Source organism: Pectinophora gossypiella, chromosome 12 (genome assembly GCF_024362695.1).
Source record: "Pectinophora gossypiella chromosome 12, ilPecGoss1.1, whole genome shotgun sequence".
Classification (NCBI taxonomy): Eukaryota; Metazoa; Arthropoda; class Insecta; order Lepidoptera; family Gelechiidae; genus Pectinophora; species Pectinophora gossypiella.
The window spans coordinates 13,650,553-13,672,009 of record NC_065415.1 but is presented as its reverse complement, the minus strand read 5'-3'; the positions used below and the strand labels follow the sequence as shown (position 1 = coordinate 13,672,009).

Sequence of the window (21,457 nt, the reverse complement as noted above, 5' to 3'; positions counted from 1 at the left end):
TGGAGATAGTGTCTTGTCAGTTTGCTCTTCAGAGCTCGCTGTGAATCTGAAAATATATCTAGTTGAAGAGATTTCGCGTTCAAATCGTTATAGGATATAGGCGTGATGTTATGTTACGTACGTTGTTTTGTCTAAAATCGACACTTACTTAAGTATTTACGTCAACTTATCTGTTAGGAATTCAGTCAACAAGTCTACCCATTAATTTTTTACCCATTCTCGTCTATCTATAACCCAGTGACGAATATTCCGAATATCTAGCAACCCTAGTGTTTATCACAGTTTTGTAACACTGCCAATTGGCAACTCCCGAGTTCAGTACCCTGGGATATCGGTGAATCACTGCATCGTGGGTTATGTAAACAAACTGGCCAGGATGACATACATAGACATACGCAAAAGGTATAACGTTTTTGTGTTTTTTAGGGTTCCCAACTTCAAAAGGAAAAACGGGACACTTATAGGATCACTTTGCTGTCCATCCGTCCGTCAAGACCTTTTCTCGGAAATGCGGAAGATATCAAATTGAAATTAACTTGTAATCTGGGGGCACGGCAGAAACGGACGAAACGGACACGCCCCAAATTTTGCCTAACGTGTAGAGTTTGTGAACTTATAGTTTGTATAATTAGGACGTGTAGAGTTAGAAACTTGGCGCTACATGAGACTTTTTGACATTGTGATCGATATGATCTCGTATTGGCAACATTTTTACATGTTTTTTTTTTGTTGGGATACTTATGTCTGCCATTGCGGACCCACCATACCACTAGCCCTACCCCTGGTAGTAGGGTGGGTCCCAAACCATACCACCATCATGCCATCAAGTAATAGTGTTGTTATTAAAAATTAAAACATTATTAAAACAAAAGTTTTGACATATACATACACTTATTATTATTTACAGCAAATAAACTAAAATGGATACACCGCTATTAATACACATTAAAAATTAAAAAGGAACAGAATAAAAAAAATATTATGTACGCAATTTGTCCAATGCATGACCAATGGTAATTTCTTTGTTGACTAATTGCATTTGTACATCAATTATAAAATCGTCGTTGATAATTTGGTTTATTCGCCGTTTTTTAGGTACCATATTTGCATCATGAATCTTATGTAATACATTCAGTAAACGCATTAATGTCACAGTATTCTTGTTAAGTAATTTATTTATTTTCGAATGAAATGATTCTAAAACGTTGGTTGTTCGATGGCGCTCACCGAAAACGCTAAATACTACAGGGGAATGTATTTTCAACCAAAACGTTTCGATGTAGTTTATAAACTTTTCCATTGCATGATAAGACTTACATTATTGCAACAAATAGATAATAATAGTTGCGGAAACAATAATCATAGATAAATAACCATACGAGTACTTTGTCACATCATTATGGTGGTATGGTTTGGGACCCACCCTACCACCAGGGGTAGGGCTAGTGGTATGGTGGGTCCGCAATGATGTCTGCGGTCTTATGAAGAGTATGTACCGTTCACACATCAGCGCCACTTTGTGACTTAGGGGTCACTTTGTGATCCCTAGTTTGGTTAGGACATGACTGATCACCTGATTGTCCGAAAGTAAGATGATCCGTGCTTCGGAAGGCACGTCAAGCCGTTGGTCCCGGTTACTACTTACTGATGCAAGTTAGTAGTCGTTACATGAGCCATGTCAGGAGCCTTTGGCGGTTGAATAGTAACCCTGACACCAGGGTTGATGGGGTTGGTAATCCACCTCACAACCCACACGATAGAAGAAGACATCAGCGCCGCATTTAAGCATAGGCTATCTGTGTTTAGACTACCTATAGCCTAGGTGTCTGCATTACAAAGGAGCCCACCACAAATGGACTCTTGCCAAAATTTGACACATTTGCAAAGTAGATGGAAAAGTGGGAACTTATTTTTCTACCAATGCGTGCTGAAAAAGTATAACTCGTTGTATTGAAAACCAAATCTATGCTTGTTTATTATAATTTACGACCGTCTTTCATTTTATAAATTTTTGTTTTCTCTCTCTTTCTTATGTTATTTCGTGGCCTGTGTGAAATATGTATAATGTATATGCCAGCAAATGATACATTTAGTGAGACGTAATTTGCAACTATTACTGCAACATTTATTTATAACTGTAGGAAGACCTGTTACTGTTACTGTAACAGGTGGGTGTTGTGTGTACTGTTATATTGTATAGTATAGGCTATTTGTATGTATGTATATGTGTGTATGTATGTATGTGTATGTATATATATATATTTTTATTATTACTACTATTTTTTATTTATTATAATATTTATTATTTATTATTACTATTTTCTTATTTTATTTTATTTTTCTTTTTATATTGTTCGTGTCATTATATGTTTATTGCACCAGCCCGTGCTCCAATACATTAACTTCTTTCACCCTAAGGTTGCCTGGCAGAAATTGCTATTTAGCAATAAGGCCGCCTATTGTACTTATGTTTTTAATCGTATGTTTATGTCCTTTGTATATGTCGTTGTGCAATAAAGTATTATTGATTGATTGATTGATTGAAGACCGAGAAGGACTTACATTGACCAAATTGGAGATGTCCTTGGAAAACGTTTAGTACGATCTACTCTGAACCGACGTGCGTGAATGAAGCGTTTGATGAATGTGGAGGAAGCAAGAGAAGTGTGTCAGGATCGAAGCAAATGGAATTCTTTAGTCTCTGCTTACCCCGGTGGGAAATAGGCGTGAGTTTATGTATATATGTACGTATGTATTTATAACTGTACCTTATATAAAAATCTTGATCTTTATTCGTCTTTCGAGTGGATGACAATTCATTCACGGTCTAAAAATGGAGCCCCTATCACAGGTGGCCTAGAGTCCCACAGACCTTAAATACATTATAAACTTATAAACGTTTTCTTTTTTATATTTAATTTGAAACATGAAAAACGTAATGTCGGACTTATCTGACGATTTATCACGTTTTTCTATGACGATAGTTTGCTTTTTCAAACCTATTCCATAGTAATTTCAGTTTTTTTTTTTGTTTTCCCCGAAGGGTAAGGCAAAGGGAACTACGCCCATACAGCCATGTCTTACGTATTTTTTTTCTTGATGATTAATGAAATGATGAAAGGTGATGATGATGAAACCTAACCTAACCTAACCTAAACCCACCCTCGGAGTAGACTCCTACTCCGAAACCCAAACGAATTAACTCAAAAGTCCGCATAAACTTTCGAGTTATGAAGCGGATTTCTGGCACGAAGCGAAAATAGGCAGATACACTTTGTTTATTGAATACTCCGATATAATAACACTCGCGAATGTCTTCCGACTGGCTTAATGCGATAATTAACCACAAAACACCACTTCGTATTAATTATTTAGATTATTCAATGAAGAAAGCAACTGTCCCGTTCCCGTTTCCCGCCAAAAAGCCTGACGTTTAGTAAAAAGTAACTGATTTGACTAGTTAGAAACAAGCCTATTCGTACAAACTAAGGAGATTGTATATAAAATCCAAAAAAAGTATTATAGCCATAGACCATGTTCGTGCGTCGTTTGCACTCCCACTAGAAATGGCACGGTATTTTTTTTCTTTTAGCAAGGAATTGTTGCAGCATTTCTAACGTTATTTATTTTCCGATGTTTATTCTCCATTCTGTTCGCTTAATGGGAATCGTATCGTAACGAATAACCGCGCCACGCCTTGTTTGTATTGATAACTAGCTTTTCAAACGCGACTTTGGCTATCGCAGTAAATACACTAAGTCTATCCTTAGAAATAGTCTATGGTCGTCGGTCCAGCGAAACGTGTGAGCAGAGCCGTGGTAGCCTAGTTGCTAGAACGCTTGTCTCTCACTTTGAGGTCGCAGGTTCGAATCCAGCATAAGCCTAAACCAATGACTATCGAATTTGTTTTCTAATTCACGTTTGGATCATAAATGATTCACGTGCTCAGCGGTGAAGGAAAACATAGTGGGAAATCCACATTCCCGAGAAATGCATTTTCGGAGGTATGTGACCTAACGTATATTGGGCTGGTTTTCCTTTCGCGCGTTGGAGAATCAGACAGTCGCTTCTGCGAAAAACCGGACCTGTCAAATGTTCAGATTAGGTAAGCGGACCCTGTGAAAAACGGGATAGTGCTAGAGCTAATCCTAGGGCAATAACGGTCAACAGATAAATAGATATTTCACTTTTACGAAATATGTACAGTAAGTGAACTAAGGCCACAGGCCTACATCATATTTAAGAGAAATAAACATTACTTTTCTTTTTGTTTATTCTATGCCGGAACATCAACCTTTAAAGAGCCAATCTCACTTCAAATGAATGTTTAATCGCCCTTGTTTTGGCTGATAACGTTAACAAAAAAAACTTCAGATTACAACGGGCCGGTTACAAAGTTCCGAAGATTGTACAAGTTTTTAATTTTTCCAACATTTGTTTACGAAGTAATTTGTTACCCCATCGCCCCTTAGCTTCGTCTGAGATTTAATAAAACTTCATCAGGCTCTCTCGGTGGAAATAAGTCGGCAACGTATTTTTAAATGTATTTTAAGCGGCCTCCGTGGTCCAGCGGTGGAGCGTTGGGCTCACGATCCTTAGGCCCCGGGTTCGAATCCCTGTGGGGACATATCACAACAAAGAAAGAAAGAAACATTTATTATTTAGGACACCACACACACGGATTAAATATATATACATTACAATGAAATCACATCAAAAGACAAATAACGCACACGTGAAATATTTTCTATATAGAACATGGAGAACGAATACAGAAACTTATACCTAAATTAAATGTGACGTCATGTCGGCTTACCCATGTGTAGCGGATGGCGTCCCGTATAAAAGGTCCTCACTCAGCTTATGCCGCGGCGTGAGCCGCGACGCTGGTATTCTGTGAGACCTGAACAATCACTTTGTGATCCCTAGTTTAGTTACGACATTACAGGATGATCACCGGATTATCCAAAAGTAAGATGATCCGTGCTTTGGCAGGCACGTTACGCCGTTGATCCCGGTTACTACTTACTGTTGTAAGTATGTAGTCGTTACATGAGCCATGTCAGGGGCCTTTGGCGGCTCAGTAATAACCCTGACTCCAAGGTTGATGAGGTTAGTATTCCACCTCACAACCCACACGATAAGAAGAAGAAATGTATATTTAAAATTACTTTTAGTTACTATTCAGTTTTATTGCATTTATACTGGACCTAGCCTTAGCCAAGTTGCAAACGAATATGTCAATCGACTATCTTTGACGTGACTTATTATAGATTTTCTGCACAAAAAACACATCCCTAGCACCTAAAAGGACGTACATTGGACAAATTGGAGTTGTCCTTAGAAGAGGTTTAGTACGATCCAATCTGAACCGGCGTGCGTGTATGAAACGATTTGAATGTCGAGGAAGCAAGAGAAGTGTGGCAGGACCCAAGCAAATGGAATTCCATTATGCTTATCCCAGCGAGAAACAGGCTTATGTTTACAAAAATAGTTTTAAAGGATCACAGTTAGCAAATACAAAAATATTTTTCCCAGCAAAAAAAGACTATGGCCAGGCGCGCACTACGAGTTTTTCGCCGCGCGGCAGAAAAAAGCAGCGGCATAATGTCGTAATGTAATTCTGTACCAAACAGTTTTAAATTGTATTGCGCGCACATGACGGCAGAGCCGCCGCAGCGGCGCAGTATTACAGTGCCACATTATGCCGCTGCTCTTTTCTGCCGTGCGGCGAAAAACTCGTAGTGCGCGCCTGGCTTAAGGCGTCATCGGATAAGAATATTTCATCCTGATCCCGCCTCCTTGTAAGAAATAAGACTTGAATATTAAAAACAAGGTGTCTGCAATAAAACTTGCTCCTTTGCTTATTTCTTTAAAAACTACTTCTCGTTTCTAGAAAATAAATCTCGTATAATTCTTGCATTAGTTTAACTCCGCTATTTCAGTTTGTCTCGGACTTAAAGTACCTATTTCCTTTTTGTATACTTACATAAATATTTAGATTTCATTCTTCTTCTATCGTGTGGGTTATGAGGTGGATTTCCAACCTCATCAACCCTGGTGTCAGGGTTTCTTGTGTCTTTCAGAATTTCAAAAAAGAGCTAAGTAAACTATACGGGTGGATGAACTTGTTTTTGCCTTAAATCAATATTCTAAGTACCTATTTATATTTATTTTTGTTGCGAGTCGAGCATGACGAACTTTCTAAAGTGTGTGAACCGATCACCTACCACTCAGTATCTTCTGCAAGTTTACTTAATCCCATGGCTTGTTACATCTAATAAGTAGATTTATTACCCGACCGCGCGACGTAAAGGGTTAAGTAAGTTATGTGTACTATAAGGGAATTAAGTTGTAAGTAAGCTTCTTCTTCTATCGTGTGGGTTGTGAGGTGGATTACCAACCCCGTCAACCCTGGTGTCAGGGTTACTAATGAGCCGTTAAAGGCCCCTGATATGGCAAAAGCATAAGCTAAATTTATAATTCATAATCATAATTATTTTATTCGCAATAAAAATGGTATTACAGTTTGCAGGTCAGCATTTAACATTATTAATATTATATTGTTTTATATATTATTATTATTTTTATATATTATTTTTTTAAAGACTTATATGATGAAAACTTCCCCCTATTCTAAGGTTGCCTGGCAGAAATTGCTGTTTAGCAATAAGGCCGCCTATTGTGCTTATGTTTTTATTCGTATGTTTATGTCCTTTGTATATGTCGTTGTGCAATAAAGTATTATTGATTGATTGAAAAACTGACCATGAATATTTCCTTGCCCTCAGGAGCATCACACGACCGCGCGTACACGCTGTTCCGGTTAGGACGGCGTGTGTCGCCGGCCGTCCGGCAATTCGCGGAGACCGGACGGTCGGACGCGCTCGGCTCCGGTCCGGGCAGGCTCGACATGTTTGATGCGCCGGCGATCACGCAGGGGTCGGGGAGAACTGAAGCGGAGTTTTTCGTTGATGGCAATCATTCTAGGGTGAGTATATTTTATCAGTTATCAGCATGTACATTTAAATATGGTGACGGGGTATGGATGGAGGACGGAGAGGGGAGGAGATAATTATGTTGTTTTGTCGGTTGAACCCAAATATGTCATGTTGTTCTGTCAAAATACGAACAAAATCACGTGGTACGCATGTTAGTGAAAAAACAAACTTATCGATTTCGGCAAAATTTATTAAATCGATCGATAATTCTATCACGTTGCGGCATGTTTGCCCTGCTGGACACAATCCTCCCCTCAATCAACTGATGGTGGTATGACGCATACTCTGCTACGCTGTTCCAATGCGATCTAGCGTGCAAAATGAATATTTTTAATTTAGTTTTGATAAAATAGATGGGACACAATGGTGCTAATTCCTGTAAATACCATCTAATTTTATTTTAAGTTATATGTGTCATTTTCTTATCCGCCGAAAAGGAAAGGGACGGGTAATCGACAAGCTTAAAATTTATGGAACACACGTCAATTTTAAGCACAAATCTAAAACAACCGTTTAAAAATTTTACATTGGTCAATAACTTAATTCTGTAGAATTAAGTTGACAACACACGCGAGGTACTTTTTTGATTCGCCCGGGTTATTCATTCATTTACTCATTCTTCCTAAAATTTAGAGCTGTCAATAATCCGTCCCTTTCCTTTTCGGCGGATAAGAAAATGACAGGTATAACTTAAAGTACAATTAGGAGGTGTCTGCAGGAATCGGGGCCAATATTTGCTAGTGAATAATACCGTAACAAGGATTCCTATTTGTCTACCAACCATTTAAAATATAGAAAATCTAAACTTGTTTGCCTATATGACCTGAAATTTTAATATATTCTCGTGAAAATAAGTAAAGCTCATAGATATCTTCCAAACGAACGAAAACTAACGGTCTGTAACAGGATATTAGCAGAAGGATAGTATCTACACATTTATAGTTAAATGACTTGAATGAAATTGGGCGTGGTGCAAATTATAACATACGAATTACGAAGCATGCAATTCGACGGTCCGTTGCGGCGACATAACGAAGAAATACCGCCCGTGTGGTCAAAACTTTTTTTCTACTCAACTAGGAACAGGAGTACATTTTTAAAAAATAAATATCCATTATGCATTGTATGTATTAGAATAGACTTTTTATTGTTTTCTCTCTCTTAAGTTATTTTATTGCCTATGTGAAATGATTATATGCCTGCAAAGGCAATATTTAGTGAGACGTAATTTGCAACTGCTACTGCAACTACTAAATTTATACACAATAAAAATCTTTATCGTACATAAAAAAGTCGACAAATCCATACAAAACGGAATATAGGATTCGGAAGAATATGCACCTGTTTTCAGCATTACACAAATTGTTGTCAAATAAGTAAAGTACTTGCGTTGAAAATAATTTATATCATTCGCAATTTATGTAAATTCGATACTTGCGCTCGTAAATTTGGTAATACCGAGTTTTATCTGTACAATACCAATGCAAGCACAAATAAATTACGTTACAAAAACTAATAAAACTGCCGTTTTGCCGATATCATTATCATAACTGAAAATCCGATCGCAATAATCGGGTATTTCAGGAGCGAGGCAATAATTTTACAATTAAATTTCGGTATTTGTGCCGTAACAAATAACATGAATGGGAAGTGAAGTGCAGAATGGACATGGGTTTCGTTACTACGCATAAACAGTTTACATATATAAGTACTTTTATATCCATCACTAATTTAAGAGCCACACTCTTGTCGGCGTAACATAAGATAACATAACAAACACTTTATTGCACACACAGGACAAAACAAAATAGAAATAGAATGAGTACAATAGGCGACCTTATTGCTAAGTAGCAATCTCTTCCAGTCAACCTTTAAGTATAGGAGATATTTAATAAAAAGCTAGCAAAGGTGTAGCATTCTCCATGCTACTTTTTTAGGGAAAAATATGGTAGTGGTTTCCCTCTATCCTTCCGCCCCGCAGTACTCTGTCTGACGCGACTGGGATAGCCCCCGGAGTAGTTTATTTCAAAGCCGTGCTACGACTCCTGTCCTCCGCATCTGAATAGTACTGACAGTTACTTTTATATTACTTATATAATATAATATTATTTTTATATACTTATCAACTAGCCAACTATTGATAGTTTTTGTTTTGGATTATAGCAATGTGTCGTACAAATATTTCGTATAGCAATTCATTTAAAAAAGCAATATTGCAATTTGACATTTGCGCATATAAAAGTAAGTACGCAATAACATGAAATGCCAAATATAGGCCAAATAGCAATATTGCTTTTTTAGATTAATTGTTTTCATGTGGCCTTTTTAACCCGTCTTGTCCTAAGGTACCACAATGATGAACTGTAACTAGGTTCTGCAATAGTAACAACTCCACCAAGCTTAACATGCGCGATAAAATATAGTCACGGTCATATTATCGATTTCGACTAAATTAATCGCCTCGATCTGTAATATTATCACGTTGCAAATAATAACTACCTAGTCTAACGATAACGGATTAACTAGTCCAAATTTAGTTTAGAATACCTACTGGTAGATATGTTAGAACGATGACGCGACACATTGCATAGGTAATACAAAAAAACTATCAATAATAGGATAATTGACAAGTATATAAAAATATTATATTTGGAATCTAAGATATAAATTGGAAGCCCAACGTAAGAACAGAATCGTAATCCGTCAAAAATAACAATGGGCACATTTGTATTAAAGTTGGTCCAAGAACCTCCACTGATGAGACGTATATGTAATGAAAGCTTATGCTTTCTCTATGATTCTGGCAAAGTTCTATCAGATTCTGTCCCGGGGTTCTTTTTCTACGGCCATGTTTGTCCTGGTTAAATGTGATAAAATACAGTGGGGGACTAAAATCGACTCACGATTTGTTGCTGAATAACTAAGTCTACATAAATAATTATGTATCATAATATATATCATTTTAAAGAGTATTTTTTGCAGAATCGCCTATTCTCCTCCACAAAAGTTATCATCCGCTTTTAACCATTCGAAATCAGGGAGTTAGAAAGAAACGGTAATATAAGCTGCGAGAAGTAACGTAAACAGTTTCCGTATTAAATATCGTATTTCATCACTAATTAATGCCCCTGCGAGCAAACAACAATTACGATACGTCAGTCGACAAAAAAAACCGACTGTTTTCGAATCGAGTCGTGCAATAAAATGGGAATTTTATCGTATCCAGTGAGTGTTTGTGTTTTATTGGCAGTTAAGCCTAATTTCTGTTGTTTGCTGTTTTCCCGTGTCTCCTTTTTGTGTTAGGGTTGTTTGTTTTATATGTGTATATATTTTGTGGTTTATACACGGGATTATGTAGTTTTTCATGTATAATCCGTTATAACCCTGTTTGGAGAATGCGTAACTCAGGGATTAGAATTTCGGCCCGAGCTCTTAACCACTGAATTCGACTTTATGAGTTTGAATTCGTGATAGTATGTATTTATGTAGAAGCCGTGGTAGCCCTAGTCGGAAGAATGCTTACCTCTCACTTTAAGGTCGTGGGTTTGAATCCAGCACAGGCCTAAACCAATGATTGTCGAATTTGTTTTCGAATTCATGTTTGGATCATAAATGATTATCACGTGCTCAGCGGTGAAGGAAAACATCGTGAGGAAACCCACGTTTCCGAGAAATGCATTTTCGGAGGTAGGTGACCTAATCTTTCTAGTTGGAAGGTCAGACAGGCAGTTGCTTCTGTAAAAAAAACTTAACCTGTCAAATCTTCATGTAAGGTAAACGGACCCTGTGAAAAACGGGGTACTGCTAGGGAGATGATGATGTATTTATGTATATTTTACGTGCAATTTCCAACCAACGAACGGTCTGTTAATTACACGGATTTAACCATTCGCGTTCCGTTTTCCGTCAGAAAAACACAGAAACTCAGTAACCTGCCAAAAGCAAGCTGACGTGTGCGATTGTCTGCAAAAGACGTAGTAATTACCGACTGTCTGAACCGACCCGATTTATCTGCTAGGGAACAATGTACTAAGAACGATTCAATTAAAATGTCTATTACATTGTTTTGGTTATGACGGAAGATGGTATACCTATAACAACCCTTGTTTTTGAATTTGGAAGTAAGTACTTATTTAAATTGGTTGGTTGGAAAAGTTTGGGCAAATTTAAGACTGTATTTTTTAATCCCCGATATAAAATGAGGGGTGATTCTTTTGTTTCCTTACGAATTCTGAATTATTTCTAAGTAATTTTACAATTATTTTATTTAGCTAAATTTACACAAAATAATTCTCTTAGCAATTCGTCACAAACCTAGAAAAAAATATTGAAACGATTCGAGAAAAAACTAAAAAAGTATTTGAATAAGTAGGTATTAATTCCCCTGTATTCAAAATTGAGGGTCTGAAATATGGTACTTCCTATATCCGGACCCAAAATTTTTGTCAGTTCGCGAAAATAATACACTAAAATATTACTATTTATTGGTTTTAGAACAATATTCCTCTATCCGTTTTCCTGTAGTAATGCATCAACTTTTGTATGGAAAACGGATCACCTTAATGTAAATAGAGTTAATCATTTTATGAATTCGCGACAGTCTCGTTCGTAGAACGTATGACTTACATCGTAGTAGGGTTAGAATCCCATTTCGGGCTCTATACATAGACTTTATGAGTTTGAATTTATGTTTGGATTATAATAATAGATATACGTGGTCGCCCCATATTATATGGGACTTAAACATAAGTGACCTGACAGAGGGCAGCAGTAACTGTCAGTACTATTCAGAGGCGGAGGATAGGAGTCCTAGTATAGCTTCGTAATAGACTACTCTGGGCGCCATTACACTTGCGTCAGACAGAGTACTGCGAGGCAGAAGGCAAGAGGGAAACCACTGCCCTATTTTTCCCTAAAAAAGTAGCATGGAAAATGCTGCACCGACAAGAGCGTGGCTCTTAAATTGATGATGATGAAACATAAGTAGCTGATGAGGCGTGAGTGTATATACTATAAATATCTGCCTACCCCTTCGGGGTTACAGGCGTGATGTTACGTTATGTGACTCATTTTATCAATGATCCTCATTCCGCATAATAAAGTGTAAATAAAAGCTTTAACAGGAAGTTGACTCTTGTTTTGTAAATTCACAACCGCAAATGACCTAATTGCGGCTTCGCGGTCGCCGCTTCCTAATTCAATTCAAATTAATTACTTACTCAATATGAACCTGAGTTTGAAGCAAAACAACTAGCAGTTTCATTTAGTCCACAGAATAGATATGACCACAGAATAGAAGAAAAAGGTTGGAAGGGCCAATTGAGCGTGAAAAGCGCGCCATTCAAATATTCATACTTCCACTTGTCCACAAACCTTACAACTCACGGAGCGCCGCGAATGTCATCGTGCAGGACATCATCATCATCACTAGCTAATTAACGTCCCCACTGCTGGGGCACGGGCCTTCCCTATGGATGGATAGGGAGATCGGGCCTTAAACCACCACTGGGCCCGGGTGGTGGTTTAAGGCCCGATCTCCCTATCATTGCCTCGAAGAAATGCACTTTAATAAGCTCACGGAAAATGTCTTTGTGATCCATAGTTTGGTTAAGTTAAGAGTATGTATTGTTCATGGTGAATTTTGTTCCAGGTATCACTGATGGCGAGAATGATCCCGTCCCCAGATTGGTTCATCGGCGTGGACGGGTTTGATCTCTGCGTTGATGGCAATTGGCTGGACAGCATTACTATTGAGGTACCTACATACATAACATAGCGACATAGCCGAGGGGGGGATATGGAGCGTACTCCACCACACGCTGCTAACCAACAGTTTAACGTGCCTTCCGTCCGAAACCTTACTTTTTCTGACAATCAGGTGATCAGCCTGTAATGTCCTAACCAAACTAGGGACATGCCCCTACCGGGGTTCGAACCCGGGGCCTCCGGATCGTGAGTCCAACGCTCAACCACTGGACCACAAAGGCCATTAGTTACCTCAATGTTACGAGGGTAATAAAAATAATTCCAACAGTTTCCACTCTCACCCTCACTTCCACAACGGCGGCAGAACTTTGCCCACAAACTTTAATTTGCAAACTTGCTTTTAGGGTTCCCTAGCCAAATTGGCGAAAACGGAACCGTTGTAATTTTTTCGTAACCGTAGTTTGTCAAAATTGTTTTACATTGTAAAATATGTAAGTAAAATTGTCTTATACAGTAAGCACAACCATGTTATTGCGATTAATGCGAAAATATAATGAGCACAACGGACACGTAAAGATACAAACATTTTCTTCCTGGCAACCTTTGGCTAGAGGAAAATGCAATTTAATACTTTCAAGGACAGAACGTCTACGGACGTTCCGATTCCAAGGTGTCATATTACCTATTATGAACCATCAATGACCCATGGTCTCTGTTCGTGAAAGGATTAATGCAATTTTAATCAATTCAGGAAATTTTATATTCAAAAATTTAATGATGTCGAAATATTAGTCTTACTGAGAGCTCGGTGAGGTGCGAATACTTAGGTAGATCATCTTGCGGTAGATGTACCTCTGACTACCGCAATTGGGATATTTAGTCGTGAGCTTTTGTTCTGTTAACGGAACCCTACCAGAATTTACACCCAACACATGCCCAGTTTTTACAATTAAGAACACTAACTACTCCGGAACTTCGTACCCTAGTGCTAAAGTAATTGTCATTCCCAGGTGGATCCACTGGACGCCGGAACCGACAATGGGTTCACATTCACTGCTCCGAACTGGCCCACAGCCCCTCAAGGAGTAGCTTACCGCATCACGTCCAAATATCCTTCACATCCTGCCGGATCTTTCTTCTACCCGCACTTGAGACGACTACCGCCGATTGCCACTTTCCAGTTTATTAAGGTAAGTAGGATCATTATTACAAATAAATAATGAAGAAAATTAAAAACACGGGTGCTAGCAAACCGATTTTTTTCCGCCTCGAAATTTTCATTTTTATATGGAATTAGCGACCCGGCTTCGCTCGTATGCAATGCTGAAGAAAAATTAAATTATTTACGACATCACATTAAAAACCTCTAAAATAACATTATTTCTCCACTGTTTAATGGATGTTATTACAAATATAAACCTTCCTCTTGAATCACTCTATCCATTAAAAAAAACCGCATCAAAATCCGTTGCGTAGTTTTAAAGATTTAAGCGTACGGTCACGAGCATTAATATGAATACACTTTGGTACCATGTCATATTAACTTTTTTGACAAATTGAACTGTAAGTTTCACTAAATGTCAAATATGTTAGTGTGACAGAGTCCTAAAGTGGGTACATTATATTGCTCATCATGACTGTACATAGGGATATAGGGACAGAAAAAGCGACTTTGTTTTATACTATGTTCTATGTAGTGATGTAGTGATTATAATCAGTCATTAGAACAAAAAATAAGAATAAAATAAATTTATTGCCAGTAACAAAGAAGATCGTTTTTTGTTTTGTTACTTAAAATAATTCGGATGCTATCCAGTTGCATTACGGGCAGAGTTCTTCTGATGACGTCATCAGATTTCCACAAAAACCGCCATTTTGCCGTTTTGTTCATAATGATTTGTTTCTCTCTAGCTCCGCGAATACGAACTCTCCGAAGTCTTCCACCGCAGCAGCGATGACCAGAAATACGACGTTCTTCAGTTGGACAAGCTGAGCCATAACAGCATTGACGTGCTTGACGGCAATAGAGCGTTGTCCATCGCTGAGGAAGTGGAACGAGCAGAGCAGGCTCCGAGGATCTACGCCCAAGGTTCATTGACGACACCGGATTCTTCGTACGCGTATTATTCTCTGTAAGTGGATAAACTTGTTTACTATAAATATAGGTACAATCAAAGAGCAAAAGAACAGTCATTGAGCCCAGCGAATTATTTGTAAACAGTGGTGAAATTATTATAGGTACCTATATTTATTCAAGACTTTTACTGATTGTGTATTCTGTTATGTTCTAGGGTGCTAGTCACCTGTTTCCATACTTATGATTTATCACATCCATCTCTGGTCTTCGTAACCAAATTGCTTGCAGGTTATTTTGTGATTATTTGTGTCTCTGTTCATTCCGTGAGGGTTTACAGGTAAAAGTTTTTGTATCTCTAAATGTACATATTTAATCCAGAACCAATACTACGGGCAATACAACAGAAGAGCCGCGGTCAGCGAATCAGCTTCCATCATCGGGGCCGACAGCGAGCGAGCGGTCAGCGCTGAGGAGTCTCGCGCGGCGGTACCGGGCGCGGCGCCGGCGCAGGCTCCACGCTGACGACAACGCCGACCCTGCTGAGAGGAGGAAGCGGAAAAGATCAAGTAAGATTTTTTATTAATCCACGTAAAACTCCTCCACCAAAACGCAATGAAAGAGAAAGGTGGAGCATATCCCCAACAGTGCGTCATTTTATACCTAGGCTGTTTATGTTTGTGTAATAACAGCAATAGCAGATTAAAGTGAGGGAGCTAGAGATAATTGTGATTTAAATCTCGCCTAAACGGAAGTGACGTTTAAGTTCATAATCAAGTTAATGCACTATGATTTAAAGAGCTCACAAAAAGAGAGATATTTGCTTGTTGCTGGAGTAAGTATGGGACTTGCTTGACACTACCAATGTGGTGGTGATACAATTCAGATTTGCATCCATAAATTGTCACAGATGTCTATTTAGAAATGCTTCACTGTTTAACTTTCTTTTCTCGTTATCGAAGTCAGCCTGGTTACTTTTCTGGATTAATATTTATTTTCCATGAAAATATCTTCACGTAAGCGGTCCCGTGATAACGGGTTAACACTAAAGAGATGATGATGACATTTTTTTTTCCTGTCACAGAGCAGCGGGACTGCCGAGTATCGCAGTGGGGCGATTGGAGTTCATGTCGGGGTCACGACGGCGGCTGCTTCGGCACAATCGTGCGCAAACGCAAGATCCTTCGCCAGCCAAAGCCAGATGGCAACCCATGTCCACCAACCACACAGTCCCGATGGTGTACCACCAGTTGCACCGCAACCTTACCACCAGATTGGCATGAGACCCCCGACTGGCGTGAGAATCTGACGTAATATGTAATCCTGATGAGTCAGGCCGATTTCAAAAATGTATTGCCATTTACTGTCACTAGTTCTATTTCAGGTGAAAAGCCTTCATTTATTGCTGCAGCTTCATCGAATCTATGAAGAATATAATAGTAGATATATTCTTTCTTATTTCCTTCTTTCTTTCAAGGATCTATGATACTTCATTTTGACAGTAAAACTAAAGATAAATATCCAACCGAAATAAACATTGGTCCTAGGTTCATCCAATGCAATATTCGGCACGGCTAGTGTTGTTGAGATGCTTCAATCTTCAGGCGAATTATCATAATTCTGACTGGTTCATATCCCAGCATCAAAGCGTTTAGCTTTTCGGAGATTATGTAATTCGACTACAGTGGGACTAGTGACTACAATGGCAGCTCTTACGTTTGTTCGAGTTTTAAGTTTATATTTCTCTGCACTTTCCTTTTCATTTTCATTATTAAGTTCAGTTTCATTCGCATCTGTGTCTGTCCGTCCAATGGTATAATTTTTGTTTATTCCAACAATAATGACCTTTCTGTTCAACTGTAAATTGGTGGCGTGTAAAAATAAATCAATAAAATTGTTGTATAAAATAAATTAGTAAGAGACTGTCGATGTTCGGAATAGATAGAATTCGGTTGTTTTCGGCTGTACCTAGTTAAGCTTCTTCATACATTTTCGTTTCTTTGTCAATTATCGTTAGGTATTAAGATATAGGATTTTAAGTAAAAACTTGACTTTGGCATCTATTTTTTCCCAATAATTCCCATGTATCCTCGTTACCCTCATATTACCATCCATTAAGATCAATTATTCAAAACATCTTCCTCGTGTATTTTGTAGCATAATTGATATTTATTTTGTCGTAGCTAGAAATGTTTTATTTACAATCTTCTGCTCTAGTACAAAGGGATATCGTGTCTTATGCTATAAAAGTTAAAAAAATATAATATATATTCATTTGATGTTTGTACCTATTCTATATTTCTTATATTACATAGTTCCCTGACAATATTTTGGGAGGATAAAATGTCTGTTGCTTATTGACGTAATATTGAATACCATAACTTCACCCTTCATCATTTACGGGTGGTTAAATACTGGTGTTGATTCCAGCATTCATTTCCTAATTTTAGTTTAAGTTATATCTACCTGTCATTTTTTTCCTGCCAAAAAGAAAAGAGACGAAAGAGTCAAAGCTATTAATTTTAAAATGATTAAGTAAATTAAACAATCATCCGGATGAAACAAATTTGCAACTCACTGGTATACAAACTGACGGGTGTTGTCGGCTTAATTCTGTCGAGTTCACGCCAACGTTCCTAAACGTAAAATTACGACCTAAAATTTACATGTTTCCATAAAAAACTCTCTCTAAATTTAAGAACTACGCTCTTAGATTGTCGGTAGTGCTTTTTTCTTTTTCTTTTTCTTTCAACTGTTTATAAACTGTCCTTTTCACTCTCGGCGGATAAGAAAATGACAGGTATAACTTAAAATAAAATTAGGAGAAATAATTATGTTACTACAAATACTACAAATCGGTAGTACCTACCACAAGTTCATTTCATACTAACATATACCACAATCATCACAATAAGAAACAGACAATTTTGTATACTTAGTTTAAAAAAATACATATCGTTTAAGTAAGTACTTTAACATTGTGACAGTAATTCAATAAAGAGTAGCTAACTGTTTTAGTCTGTGTAAAATGAATCCAAAGATACAGCTTTTATTTTTCATACTGATAAGTGTAAAAACAATATGTAATGATGTAGGTAAGTATAAATAAGATACCTATTAGTTAGGTCACAAAGCCTTCTGTGAGATTTCCGACTTTATTAGCGACTGAATGACGTTGCTTTTTATTTTGAAACGCGTTGCGTCTGTTTGCATGAATTCCATTTTTACGTTAAAACATTGTGAAATAAGGGAGATGGCAAACTTATCGATGTGGGATCGGTTTTTAAAAGGCTTAATTATTTAGCGATTTGGTGTTTCGATCCTCTTGTAGCTGTAGTTCTTGATTGTCCGGCTACTGAACTAGACGTTTAAAATTTTGTACCTCACACGTTTCTAGTTTTGATATGACTATTATGTCATTGGCTTAAGCTTAACCCGTACCGACTATCGATAAGTTAAAGAACATCACTAATCACGCGGAACAAGAAATGCCAAAGAAATTAGTCAAAATTGAAAGAAAATGTTTCGACTCGAATTGCATAAAGGCCCGGTACTCCCTCACCGCGAACATTCGCCTGCAGTGTAGTGTTATAGATCCGAGAATTACATCGATGAGGGACGAGAACTGCTAATAAGCAGATAATTATGCAGTATTGTAATGTAATGCTCAAAAACGTTACATTTCACGCGAATGTTCCTAGTAAGGGAGCACCTTTAAGTTCAACATAGTTTCTTTTCTACACTTTAAAATTATCAAGAAAATATCTAAAAATAACAATACTCGTAAATGTTAAAAAGCTATATTAATAAAAAAATGTAAAATAGAACCAAATTAAGCTGAAATGTTAACCTTAGTGTTACTATTGAATTGGAGTGTGTGTATTTTTTACAATGTAAATTATTCTGATTTCAGTAATAAAAACATCTCAAATAATATTGCAGTTGAGTTTCATTTAGCGGGAAATTATCTGTGGCATCCCTATTACTTAACCATAACCTTACTTTATGTGCATTCACATTGAGGAACCATGTCAGAACTTCGAGGTTCTGAGTACTTTAGCAGTAAAAGTTCTCAAACAATTGTAAATCAAAAGTTAGAGATCCCTACACTAGCGTCTTTCGAGCGTCGTCGTCGTGTCAGCGTCCGCGCAACGTTGACGCGACGTCGACGACGCGGCGACGCGACGCCAGCGCTGGCCGGCTGCCGAAAGCCGAACGTGCGCGGCGCCGGCGCTTGCGTTCAACGTTTTTTTGCGAACAAGCCCCTGCCATTACATTATATTTTTTAATAAATGTGTACAGTCGTGAGTAATATCATGTACCCACTTTAGAATCACATTTAATGAGACTTACGGTTTAATTTGTCAAAAAAGTTAATGTGACATGGTACCAAAGTATATACATATTAGTACTCGTGACCGTACCCGAGCAACGAAAAAATAGGGAATTATCGCGTAGAAGTCAGGTCTACCGCGCCATCTGTATTTTTTTTTGTTAAAGTCCCTCATTGATCGTGTTACACTTTTGTTACTGTGGTTCCCAAGAGAACCAACCGAATTACAGTTTTCAGTCTGGTATCAGGCATGCCTCCCAAAGGATGGATGTGACCTGATTTTAGATCACTGCCATGTTCGCAGGAGCAGTTAGATTGGTGAATATATTAAAAATAAAGTTACTTTAACACGTATTTGTTTTAAACGTGTAAAGTGTGTTTCTATGTGGTAGCGAGAGAAAATGAAAATATTTGAACGGGATTAGTGGAACGCGCCTGAGAATCTAAAAAGTGACAAACAGATATACTTGAAATAAATAATACCTACTACGCATATAACGTCAACTCTCCGCTCCCCACCAGCGGCTGAACTAGGTTTACCTCACCCCTCTCGGTCTTACTTTAGTCTTCAATCGTATGCGGGTTAGGCGGCACACACACAGTTGCGCGTGTACGCGATATGCCCTGTCACGTAACCTGAAAAATGCATTCCTCGGGATTGTGGGTTTCCTCACGATGTTTTCCTACGCCGTTGAGCACGTGATAATCATACAAAAATGTCTAATAATAATAAATTGTAGGTATCAAAAGAAAAAATCAAAGGTGCGTATCGTTGGAAACTCATCCGGATTAAGAGTCCCACTTCTTCATTTAGCGATGCTCGCAGCAAATTGGGTTGGATAATTACGTTCCGAACGACAAGGGACGAGAGTGTTCGTTTTTTTTTCACGAGGAAATGAGGACAACGGAATTGAATCCGTTCTTTTTTGAAACACATTATGGAGTTAAATTGTTATTTTGTTCCGTTCTTTTGATTTTAGGTAATGATCTTGAGGAGAGATTGGCAAGCGCCGTTGAAATGCATAACGTCACACACAATTCGGCTTATTTTACTTTTTGCTCACTTGGTACTTCTCAGACGATGCCCTGAGGTTCGCGCCCAAATGGCCCCCCTGAGGCCTGTTGACTTAAGATTTGTACCGGGTGTGAACCCTCAGCGCTCCTTGTTTGTACGGCCTAGTGGTTAGTGCTAATTGCGGTAAATTTCATCATCATCATCACCAGCCCATTAACGTCCCCACTGCTGGAGCACGGGCCTTCCCTATGGATGGATAGGGAGATCGGGCCTTAAACCATCACGCGGGCCCAGTGCGGATTGATGGTTATTAACGACTGCTAATGCAGCCGGGACCAACGGCTTAACGTGCCTTCCGAAGCACGGAGGAGCTCGAGATGAAAACTTTTTTTTTGTGGTCACCCATCCTATGACCGGCCTTTGCGAAAGTTGCTTAACTTCAACAATCGCAGACCGAGCGCGTTAACCGCTGCGCCACCGAGCTCCTCAAAAGCGGTAAATTTACAATAAGTAAAATAATACTTGGTATATTATATTATATAATTTTTGATGCAATACAGGAAATAGTTAAAAAACTATTTATTAATTGAAAGTAACTTTTATTTTACACAAAGTTTAATTCTAAATTATTTTTATTGAAAAGGGGTATCCAAAATCATTATTTAAAATTTAATTTCTGTAAAAGAAATAAATCTTTTTTTATGTCAATTCCATACATTATTTTTTTATCATTCCCTGTGATTGGTCATAATCGTTTGCAACTTGGCTTACTCCCCAGTTCTAACATAGCATCACGCATTTGTCTTCGAAGGGGTAGGCAGTGGTGTACAGTATAAAAATCCACTCCTCGCCAGCTATGTTTAACTCCCATATAATAGAGGGCGAGCCACCAACACCACCACCATATCATCCAAGCCGTGTCCGGCGACGGCGACTCCTAAATGTCTATCCCAGGTCGACGTTATGATAGGCTCTAATGTGGCTAGCAAAACCGAACTTCGATTTGAAGGTTCGGCCACATGGCGCACAGAATAACTGGCCAGCAGAATTAAACGTATAGTTGTAGGAGGGCTTGTGTCGAGTCTTCCATAGGGGGCGAGCACATTGCCATTAACAAATCCAGGAAACCACGTGATAGCAATTATTTATCTATGATCTTTGATTGGTGTGATTTAGAGCCTAAAACAGGATTCGAACCTATGCCTACAATATAAGTTACGGGCTCTCCGAACACGGTTTTCACGGATTCTTGTGGATATACCACCAATATGTCTCTTCCTTTTTGATGCGAACAGCGAAGGACTGCAACTGTCTGCCGTCGTTTCGTT

The 21,457-nt window shown here is 38.2% G+C and overlaps 1 protein-coding gene across 1 annotated transcript in view; it reads left to right on the top strand.

Moving 5' to 3' along the window:
- LOC126371275 (spondin-2) overlaps positions 1 to 18,715 on the top strand; it is a 75,712-nt gene extending 56,997 nt beyond the window's left edge. Inside the window, exons 3-8 of the mRNA XM_050016561.1 lie at positions 6,792 to 6,991; positions 12,652 to 12,756; positions 13,718 to 13,897; positions 14,619 to 14,839; positions 15,163 to 15,350; positions 15,866 to 18,715. Of these exons, the coding sequence (XP_049872518.1) occupies positions 6,792 to 6,991; positions 12,652 to 12,756; positions 13,718 to 13,897; positions 14,619 to 14,839; positions 15,163 to 15,350; positions 15,866 to 16,095 (1,124 nt within the window). The 3' untranslated portion in view covers positions 16,096 to 18,715. The remainder of the gene's footprint in view (positions 1 to 6,791; positions 6,992 to 12,651; positions 12,757 to 13,717; positions 13,898 to 14,618; positions 14,840 to 15,162; positions 15,351 to 15,865) is intronic.
- Positions 18,716 to 21,457: the final 2,742 nt, after the last annotated feature.